Consider the following 11,000-nt stretch of genomic DNA (forward strand, 5'->3'; position numbering starts at 1 on the left):
AGTAGTATTAGCAGTAACAGTAGTAGTGGTAATAGTGTAGTGGCAGTAGTATTAGCAGTAACAGTAGTAGTAGTAATAGTGTAGTGGCAGTAGTATTAGCAGTAACAGTAGTAGTAGTAATAGTGTAGTGGCAGTAGTATTAGCAGTAACAGTAGTAGTAGTAATAGTGTAGTGGCAGTAGTATTAGCAGTAACAGTAGTAGTGGTAATAGTGTAGTGGCAGTAGTATTAGCAGTAACAGTAGTAGTGGTAATAGTGTAGTGGCAGTAGTATTAGCAGTAACAGTAATAGTAGTAATAGTGTAGTGGCAGTAGTATTAGCAGTAACAGTAGTAGTGGTAATAGTGTAGTGGCAGTAGTATTAGCAGTAACAGTAGTAGTGGTAATAGTGTAGTGGCAGTAGTATTAGCAGTAACAGTAGTAGTGGTAATAGTGTAGTGGCAGTAGTATTAGCAGTAACAGTAGTAGTGGTAATAGTGTAGTGGCAGTAGTATTAGCAGTAACAGTAATAGTAGTAATAGTGTAGTGGCAGTAGTATTAGCAGTAACAGTAGTAGTAGTAATAGTGTAGTGGCAGTAGTATTAGCAGTAACAGTAGTAGTAGTAATAGTGTGGTGGCAGTAGTATTAGCAGTAACAGTAGTAGTAATAATAGTGTAGTGGCAGTAGTATTAGCAGTAACAGTAGTAGTAATAATAGTGTAGTGGCAGTAGTATTAGCAGTAACAGTAGTAGTAATAATAGTGTATTGGCAGTAGTATTAGCAGTAACAGTAGTAGTAATAATAGTGTAGTGGCAGTAGCATTAGCAGTAACAGTAGTAGTAATAATAGTGTAGTGGCAGTAGTATTAGCAGTAACAGTAGTAGTAATAATAGTGTATTGGCAGTAGTATTAGCAGTAACAGTAGTAGTAGTAATAGTGTGGTGGCAGTAGTATTAGCAGTAACAGTAGTAGTAGTAATAGTGTAGTGGCAGTAGTATTAGCAGTAACAGTAGTAGTAGTAATAGTGTAGTGGCAGTAGTATTAGCAGTAGCAGTAGTAGTAGTAATAGTGTAGTGGCAGTAGTATTTGCAGTAACAGTAGTAGTAGTAATAGTGTAGTGGCAGTAGTATTAGCAGTAACAGTAGTAGTAATAATAGTGTGGTGGCAGTAGTATTAGCAGTAACAGTAGTAGTAATAATAGTGTAGTGGCAGTAGTATTAGCAGTAACAGTAGTAGTAGTAATAGTGTAGTGGCAGTAGTATTAGCAGTAACAGTAGTAGTAGTAATAGTGTAGTGGCAGTAGTATTAGCAGTAGCAGTAGAAGTAGTAGTGCTAGAAGTAATATTGGTAGAGGTGTAGCAGTTGTAGTAATAGTATGAGTTGTACAAATTGTGGTGATAGTAGTAGGTGCAGTGGCAAAGTAATAGTAGAAGTAATGTCAGTAGTGGAAGCAGTAATAGTATTAGAAACAGTAGTACTAGCAGTAATTGAAGTAGAAATTAAATTAATAAAGATGTACTGAAGTAAGTGATGGGGACTTGATTTTTCAGTCTCCACATGTGACTGTGCAGGTGTATGTCCCCACAGCGTCAGTAATACATGTTATACACACACACACACACACACACACACACAGAAACCCTCCGAGTGTTTTTAAGAATTAACATATTCGTCTTTTTATTTTCACGTGATTTTTTTTCTTTTACAGAGCTGAGGACGAAGGTCCTTCTCGACTGTAAAAAATGTAACACTGCTCCCTGCTTTCAAACAACAACAAAAACAACAACAACAACATCTGCAATGTATGCAGATAAAATGTGAACATGCTAACAGCATTCACTCGTATACACCACCGTGTGTGCGTGTGTTCAGTTTCAAAACTGTGTTCAAAACTGCACTACTCACTCATCACACGGAATTAACTTTAAACACTTTATTTAATCCCTGATGGCTACGGTATGCCCAGAGGGTCAAAATAATATAAAACTAAAGAAGCTCAAAACAGCGGCCATTTTCTTGAGGGAGGCAGGGGGTGGCAGCCATCTTGTTTGGTGGGTGCAGGAGGGGATGGTGGCCGTCTTGTTTGGTGGGTACAGGAGGGGATGGTGGCCGTCTTGTCTTACATGGCTGCCTTCCGCAGGTAATCGACCACTGAAAACACCTTCCCAGAAACCTGCCCGCCATTGGCTTCTTTTGTGCCCTTAGCGATGACTAGCGCTGCAGAGACAGACAGAAACAAGACATCACAGTTATACTTACTAAAGTCATAGTTTTACTTATTAAGGTCAGTTTTACTTATTAAGGTCACGTTTCTACTAATTAAAGTCAAAGTTTTACTTATTAAAGCCACAATTTTACTAATTAAAGTCATAGTTTTACTTATTAAGGTCAGTTTTACTTATTAAGGTCACGTTTTTACTAATTAAAGTCAAAGTTTTACTTATTAAAGCCACAATTTTACTAATTAAAGTCAAAGTTTACTTATTAAAGCCACAATTTTACTAATTAAAGTCATAGTTTTACTTATTAAGGTCAGTTTTACTTATTAAGGTCACGTTTCTACTAATTAAAGTCAAAGTTTTACTTATTAAAGCCACAATTTTACTAATTAAATTCAAAGTTTTACTTATTAAAGCCACAATTTTACTAATTAAATTCAAAGTTTTACTTATTAAAGCCACAATTTTACTAATTAAAGTCAGTTTTACTTATTAAGGTCAGTTTTACTTATTAAGGTCACGTTTCTACTAATTAAAGTCAAAGTTTTACTTATTAAAGCCACAATTTTACTAATTAAAGTCATAGTTTTACTTATTAAGGTCAGTTTTACTTATTAAGGTCACGTTTCTACTAATTAAAGTCAAAGTTTTACTTATTAAAGCCACAATTTTACTAATTAAAGTCAAAGTTTTACTTATTAAAGCCACAATTTTACTAATTAAAGTCAGTTTTACTTATTAAGGTCAGTTTTACTTATTAAGGTCACGTTTTTACTAATTAAAGTCAAAGTTTTACTTATTAAAGCCACAATTTTACTAATTAAAGTCAGTTTTACTTATTAAGGTCAGTTTTACTTATTAAGGTCACGTTTCTACTAATTAAAGTCAAAGTTTTACTTATTAAAGCCACAATTTTACTAATTAAAGTCATAGTTTTACTTATTAAGGTCAGTTTTACTTATTAAGGTCACGTTTCTACTAATTAAAGTCAAAGTTTTACTTATTAAAGCCACAATTTTACTAATTAAAGTCAAAGTTTTACTTATTAAAGCCACAATTTTACTAATTAAAGTCAGTTTTACTTATTAAGGTCAGTTTTACTTATTAAGGTCACGTTTCTACTAATTAAAGTCAAAGTTTTACTTATTAAAGCCACAATTTTACTAATTAAAGTCAAAGTTTTACTTATTAAAGCCACAATTTTACTAATTAAAGTCAGTTTTACTTATTAAGGTCAGTTTTACTTATTAAGGTCACGTTTTTACTAATTAAAGTCAAAGTTTTACTTATTAAAGCCACAATTTTACTAATTAAAGTCAAAGTTTTACTTATTAAAGCCACAATTTTACTAATTAAAGTCAGTTTTACTTATTAAAATCGCAGTGAAATGGAAGTTAGAGCAGCTTCTTTCCTATTACTACTACTACCAATACTGTTGCTACTAACATTATCACCAATACAAAAGATAACAATTGTGTTAGAAAATATCTGGTTCTTTAGTAAAAGGTTGAAGCTACAAACTGTGGACATAAAGAAGTTAACAACAACTTCTGAGATGCATTTCAGCAAGAAACAGCCAATCACTGAGCTTTCAAGATAAATCTGGTGATTTTCTATATTTTTCTTCTTGTCAACAAATTTCATGTTTGGATCCAAACCGACGACGAACTGATCTACCAACAAGTATCGTGTGTGTATCAAAGCTGATAAATCTAATTCCTCTGGGTGACTAAAGTGAAAGCACTTTGGGGACTCTTTGCCCAGAATTTCATCTTTCAGGCGGTCTGTTTCTGTCTTACCTTTGAGACTCTTGCCGACACATACATTGTAGGCGTTGCCTTCAGCGTCTGCTGAACTCTTTAAGTCCAAGCAGAACAAGCCGTCAGTGTCCAAGTTATCTCGGATCAACCTGCACTTCATGCCTGCAATGGTCGGGCCGCTCTGGCCGAAGTCCTTCCTGTTACCGGCCAGCCTCTTAATTTCTTCCACCTAAGAGAGAGACAGACAGGTTATTATCATAATAATGGTTGTTATTATCATATCTGGCCACTAGAGGGCAACCTCAGGTCATACAATTAGATCATTTCTGGACTTTTTGGATAAAACTGTTGTATTCTTTATGTAAATGTTACAAACAGTGAAGACACAAAATCAGAGAAAGAAAACCTTCAAAAAAAGTTGATGGTAAACTGTATTATATACTTATTTTATTATAAAATATGTTCTTTGTGACCACACCACATTCATTTAAGGGTCATGCCACCAATTTTACACAAAATTAGTGGAAAAAAGTTAGTGAACTATTTCTATCCAGTTATCAAAAGTTAGTGGACAGTTGCACCTTTTACTAACCAACTTGTATACTGCACATAAGTGGACAATGTCATTTTTTAATATATATGTACAAAAGTGTGGACACTTTTACCAGCTGAGCCATATTAGGGACTAAACATTGAGATATTTCGGTCTCTGCTGCACAGATTTTGACTTTTCTTCTTCAATTAATGACTTTATAAAAGTGCAATAATAAATCTCTGGAGTTTTTCTTCACAGAGCTGACACCCAGTTTATAAAATACAAATTAATGAGGATCACTGATCATTATCCTGACAGACTATTTCACCTGATTTCCACTAAAATGAGAAGTTTCATCTCCATGACCTCAGCGTTGACGGGTCGGTCTATTTGCTGGAAACTCTCCACACTGACCTCTCTGATAACAGCTTGTCTCAGATCAACCTTTCCTACGAGTTAACATCTAGTTTTCATGAGATTAAAAACCATGTTTGTGCTTCACATGTTAGTCAAACACGGCGCCTGGCTGAAGGGCTCTGCAGCTTCCAGTGTTTCCAGGGATTCTATAGAACTGGTTTGTCTGGTTTGACTGTGTGTTGTTTAACTGTGTCTGCTGACATGAACACTCTATGTCAGAGCTCAAACCATCAGTCGATTCATTGATTAGTCGTTGACAGAAACATAATTAGCAACAACTCTGATGACTGATTAATTATTAAAGTCGTGTTGTGAAATGAATGTGAAGACATGTGACACAATCAAATTGAGCTCTGATGGACATTTCTTACGTTTATACCAAACAATCAATTAATCACTTAATCAAGAACACAACAGGCAGATCGATTGACAGTGAAAATCACAGTGTGTTCATGTTAATATGTTTTATTTATGGATATAGAATATTGTCATTGCATTAGATGTATTTAATGAATTATCAATGATTGTCCTGTTGTACCACTGATGTTGGATCACGCGACAAGCCGTGATACCAAATATAGACGACAAAAACACACCACTAAACCAACAGCTGCTAAAAACTCTGAACTTAGTCTCACATTGAAATATATCATGTTTATATACCTGCCTAAAAATAACCACGGATACGTGTCAGTGCACATGTGACACAGAAAGACTGCAGCCAATCATGTTTCAGTGTTTTATATCTGCAGAAACAAAACTACATTTAACTGGAAAGTTAATGACTATAGAGCTGTTACACATGATTATTGTAATTATCCATTATTCTCATGGATATTTTCTTGATTATTTAATTTGTTGTTTAGTCAATAAAATATCAGAAAATCTTAAAAAAAATGTTTCCAAACACCTTTAAAACTTAAAAATGTGCCTTTTACTGTAAAAAACAGCAAATTCATGAAGTTGAGAAGCTGGAATGGAAGAATGTTTTTTTGCATTTTTGCTGGAAACAATCAATAATCAAACTAGAACTGATTGTTCTTTATTAATTAAATGTTTCAGCTCCACATGATGCTGTAAAAGTGGAATTTCAGACAGGAAACGTGATGCTGCTTCTTTGTGTTTTTCTTGTATATTTATGTCTGTGTATTATTTAGGTAATCAATAATCCTAATGGTCTTTTTTGTTCTCTGTGCACGTTGATTTTTTCTTGTTGTTTGTTTGTATTTGTTTGACTTTAACCTGCAAATAAATAAACTCAAATAATCTCTAACTTCCATCTTTAGCAGCTCCTCTTTGTCGGCATGAATATGATGAAAATATGTTGAGCTGCGACTAATGATTATTATTTTTTTATTATTGATTAATCATTTTGTCTACAAAGTGTCAGAAAAAAGTGGAAAGTTTCTTTAAATATCTTTTTTTTCCTGATCAATAGTCAAAAATTCAAATAAACTCAGTTTACTGTTCGACACAGAAAAGCTGCAACCAGGAAACATTTTGCATTTCTGCTTTAAAAAATGACTAAAACAAGTATTTGATTGTCAAAATTGATCGACTTCATGTTTCTGTCTCCTGGTGGGTCGTTTGTTGTCGCTTGTTTACATCCACCAACAACTCTGATTCGTCTATATGATCGATCGATCGGCAGGTTTACACATTGAACTGAGTAAACTCTGCCTGGATGATGTTCACAGTGATGAAGCTACATGTATATCTGTCTCTGCAGTGGGAGGTCAGAGCTCAGAGGTCAGAGGTCAGAGGTCGGGGTGGATGCGGGACTCTGACAGCAGAGACCCGGGTTCACATCCTGAGTCCTGTGTGTTCGGGTTTGGTTCAGGTTAGTGAAAGATGCTGCTGTGGCTGAAATGTTCAGAAACACATTGAGCTTCAATCACTGCAGACTTGTTCTGTATTAATCAGAGACCAGGATCTTTCTCAGACCTGAACCAGGTGCTGCCAGAGTCTGAACACAACCACAAACACTTTCACACTGCTGCAGTTTCTACCAGCTGAGATTTTACTGCAACAGCAGATATTTTACTGTAAAATGAGATATTTTACTGCAACATCAGATATTTTACTGTAAAATGAGATATTTTACTGCAACAGCAGAGATTTTACTGCAACATCAGATATTTTACTGCAACAGCAGATATTTTACTGCAACATCAGATATTTTACTGCAACATCAGATATTTTACTGTAACGTCAGAGATTTTACTGCAACATCAGATATTTTACTGCAACAGCAGATATTTTACTGTAAAATGAGATATTTTACTGCAACATCAGATATTTTACTGTAAAATTAGATATTTTACATTAACATCAGAGATTTTACTGTAAAATGAGATATTTTACTGCAACATCAGATGTTTTACTGTAAAATGAGATATTTTACTGCAACATCAGATGTTTTACTGTAACATCAGATATTTTACTGCAACATCAGATGTTTTACTGTAACATCAGATATTTTACTGCAACATCAGATGTTTTACTGTAAAATGAGATGTTTTACTGCAACATCAGATGTTTTACTGTAAAATGAGATGTTTTACTGCAACATCAGATATTTTACTGTAAAATTAGATATTTTACATTAACATCAGAGATTTTACTGTAAAATGAGATATTTTACTGCAACATCAGATGTTTTACTGTAAAATGAGATATTTTACTGCAACATCAGATGTTTTACTGTAAAATGAGATGTTTTACTGCAACATCAGATGTTTTACTGTAACATCAGATATTTTACTGCAACATCAGATGTTTTACTGTAAAATGAGATGTTTTACTGCAACATCAGATGTTTTACTGTAAAATGAGATGTTTTACTGCAACATCAGATGTTTTACTGTAAAATGAGATATTTTACTGCAACATCAGATGTTTTACTGTAACGTTAGATATTTTACTGTAATGTCAGATATTTTACTGCAACATCAGATATTTTACTGCAACATCAGATATTTTAATGCAGCAGCAGAGATTTTGGTGGGAAAAACAATCAGGTATGTTCTCTTTAAACATTTCACTCATACGTTAAGTCTCATTTTAAACTTGTCAAATATGTTAACAGCATGTTCTCATCATGTTGAGAGGAAACGTGATTCAGCAGCGTCACGTTTCTAACAAAACGTTCCTGTTGTTGCAGTTCAGTCGAATATGAACGTAAATCCTCTGAGAAAGAGTTGAACTGAGCTGCAGGAGAAACCGGAGGAAAGAACGACGAAGACAAGAAGGTGTGGAGGACGTGTTGAGACATGTGTGTGTGTGTGTGTGTGTGTGTGTGTGTGTGCGTGTGTGTGTGTGTGTGTGTGTGTGTGTGTGGTCATTCAAAGTGTCAAAGGTGAAGAAACTACTGGTTGCAAACAAGCAAACAACCCTGCAGGTGATTGTCTCTGTTACACACCTTACACACACACACCTTGCGTAACAGCTATAAGCCTCACCTCACTATGTGTGTGTGTGTGTGTGTGTGTGTGTGTGTGTGTGTGTGTGTGTGTGTGTGTGTGTGTGTGTGTGTGTGTGTGAACTGAGAAGTGATCGTCTCTGCTTCCTGTATTTGCTGCTCTCTCGTCTTTTCGACATCGTGTCCTTATAAGGTAGTCAAACCGACACCCGGCCTGCCTGCTGCCCCCCCCCCCTCAAAAAACCACAGAAGGCCGGAAACGACGGGTTTCGTCCAGATCTGAGCTTGAAATGTAGAAAAATGAACAAAAAATTCATGAAAATGATCCCTGTCAGTTAAAAAACAATCAAACTGCAAACTTGTTTCAACTCAAATCCTCCAAAAAAATGAATAAAAATGCATCTTTTTCTTCTCTGTCAGCTAAAACAATCAGAATTCGTCTCTTTGCAGGTCATTTTCTCTCACACTGGACATTTAAAATGTATTTTTTTCCTTCCCTATCAGTTAAAAAGCTTAAAAATTAATCAAAAGCCAACTCCGCTCATATTAAAGAATTCTCAAGAAATCAACTCGTTAAGTAGAAAAATGAATAAAAATCATGATGTGACTTGCAAAACTACCGCTGCAAAAAGTGGCCATTTCCTGTCATACTGAAGACTTGATTGAACTCAAATTATATAAAAATGTATATGTAATGCATATTATATCAAAAAAATAATTATAATTGTGTCACAGTGCAAACTATTTGTCATTTTTTTAACTTAATGTGATCCAGTTGGTAGAAAAACCAACAAAAATCATAAAAAATACAAAAAGCAGAAATTACATAATTGTGTATCAGCAACAAAACGATTACACTGCAAAAAATATCACATTTTCTGTCAATCTGAGGTCTTGTTTGAAGTCAAACCCCCCCCCGGAAACAATCAGCCAATGAGATGAGGCGGTTCATCTTGTTTCCCGTCATGTCAGGACTTTTCTAAAAATGAGGGTTGGCTTGTTGAAACAAGTCAGAAACTCACATTTTGCTTTCTCGTTTTAACACTTTGCCTCTTTTTTTTTTGCAGCGCAGCAGCTGTAGCTCCGCCCACCTCGCTGACGGAGCGGGAACCAGCGGGGCGACAAACTGAACACGCCCAAAACTCAAGAAGAAGAAGAAGAAGAAGAGGAAGAAAAAAACTGGCTGCAGAAAAAAACCCCACTTTATACTGTTAATTACTTAAAATTAGCAGAAAATCAGCCAATCGGGCAGCAGCTCTTTGGTGATGTCACCTGTTGCCGACTGGAGGAGTTTCAGGAACTAAAGCTGATTTCTTGATGTTTGATGATCGATTCTGTCCCGTTTTAAGACTTTTAAAGTAAAAAAAAGACACAAATCTCCAAAATAACCAAAAATGTAAAAAAGGAAAGACAGAAAAACAGACGAAGAAGCAGTTTTAAACACTTGTGCACGCAGTAAATCCTTCACCGGACGTGAAAATAAAGCAGCAGAAGTTTCTGTGAAGGAGGAAGTGGACGACTTTTACAAGTTTTTAGAATCAGAGATGATCCAACAAACGCCAGATGGTTCACAGACGCTTGTTCTCTACTTTTCTCTCAACCTGAATCTGAATCTGAAGCATTTGGAGGAGTTTGTTCTTGCAGTTGTGTGTGCGTGTGTGTGTGTGTGTGTGTGTGTGTGTGTGTGAGTTTACCGTGATGTTAGCGAAGCCGGGTGTGCTGGCCCACACGCTCTCCGGCGCCATCCCGCATATCGCCGCCTCTGCCACTGGGATTTTCCCAGAGGCGTCGACTGTCTTCATGTTATCAATGTATGATTGCCACGACATCCTGATCAATAACCAATACACACACACACACACACGCACACACACACAGAGGAAGACCAGTCAGTTACACACAATCACTGACTGACAGCCTGCGTCTCAATCAGCAAAGTCAAGAACATGAACACAGAGTCTGATCGATCACCTGATCAATACCCAGAGACAGTATGTGTGTATGTGTGTGTGTGTGTGTGTGTGTGTGTGTGTGTGTGTGTGTGTGTGTGTGTGAGAGAGAGAGAGACCATGTCAGCTTACCTGTGCAGGTAGAGTCTCAGGTATGAGGAAGAGGGGGAAGAGAGAAGAAGTCAAATGCAGAAAGAAGGAAGACGAGCCGCTTTTTATACATCGGACCACTCCCAGCCTGCAGGCAGCTTCCCGTCTGTCTGCAGCTCACCGCCCACCTGTCTCACTGCCCGCCTCTCTCTCTCTCTCTGCCTGTCTCACTGCCCGCCTCTCTCTCTCTCTCTCTGCCTGTCTCACTGCCCGCCTCTCTCTCTCTCTCTGCCTGTCTCACTGCCTGCCTCTCTCTCTGCCTGTCTCACTGCCTGCCTCTCTCTCTCTCTCTCTGCCTGTCTCACTGCCTGCCTCTCTCTCTGCCTGTCTCACTGCCCGCCTCTCTCTCTCTCTCTGCCTGTCTCACTGCCCGCCTCTCTCTCTCTCTCTGCCTGCCTCTCTCTCTCTCTCTCTCTCTCTCTCTCTCACTGCCTGCCTGCCTCTCTCTCTCTCTCACTGCCTGCCTCTCTCTCACTGCCTGCCTCTCTCTCTCTGCCTGTCTCACTGCCTGCCTCTCTCTCTCTCTCTGCCTGCCTCTCTCTCTCTCTCTCTCTCTCTCTCTCTCTCTCTA

The 11,000-nt window shown here is 37.0% G+C and overlaps 1 protein-coding gene across 1 annotated transcript; it reads right to left on the minus strand.

The window, feature by feature from the left end:
* Positions 1-1,626: 1,626 nt before the first annotated feature.
* Positions 1,627-10,520, minus strand: pfn1 (profilin 1). Its single transcript, XM_042402032.1, has 4 exons — positions 10,412-10,520; positions 10,025-10,160; positions 3,997-4,186; positions 1,627-2,195 (listed from the first exon to the last, which is right to left on the minus strand). The coding sequence occupies exons 2-4, from the start codon at positions 10,157-10,159 to the stop codon at positions 2,098-2,100; spliced, it is 423 nt and encodes a 140-aa protein (XP_042257966.1). The 5' UTR covers position 10,160; positions 10,412-10,520; the 3' UTR covers positions 1,627-2,097.
* Positions 10,521-11,000: the final 480 nt, after the last annotated feature.

Source organism: Thunnus maccoyii, chromosome 22 (assembly GCF_910596095.1).
Source record: "Thunnus maccoyii chromosome 22, fThuMac1.1, whole genome shotgun sequence".
NCBI lineage: Eukaryota > Metazoa > Chordata > Actinopteri > Scombriformes > Scombridae > Thunnus > Thunnus maccoyii.

Coding starts and splice junctions, on each gene's coding strand:
- pfn1 (XM_042402032.1), bottom strand. CDS start 10,159: ATGTCGTGGCAATCATACATTGATAACATGAAGACAGTCGACGCCTCT. Junction 4,187..10,024: donor CCGGCTTCGCTAACATCACG/GTAAACTCACAC, acceptor TCTCTCTCTTAG/GTGGAAGAAATTAAGAGGCT. Junction 2,196..3,996: donor TGTCGGCAAGAGTCTCAAAG/GTAAGACAGAAA, acceptor CTGTCTCTGCAG/CGCTAGTCATCGCTAAGGGC.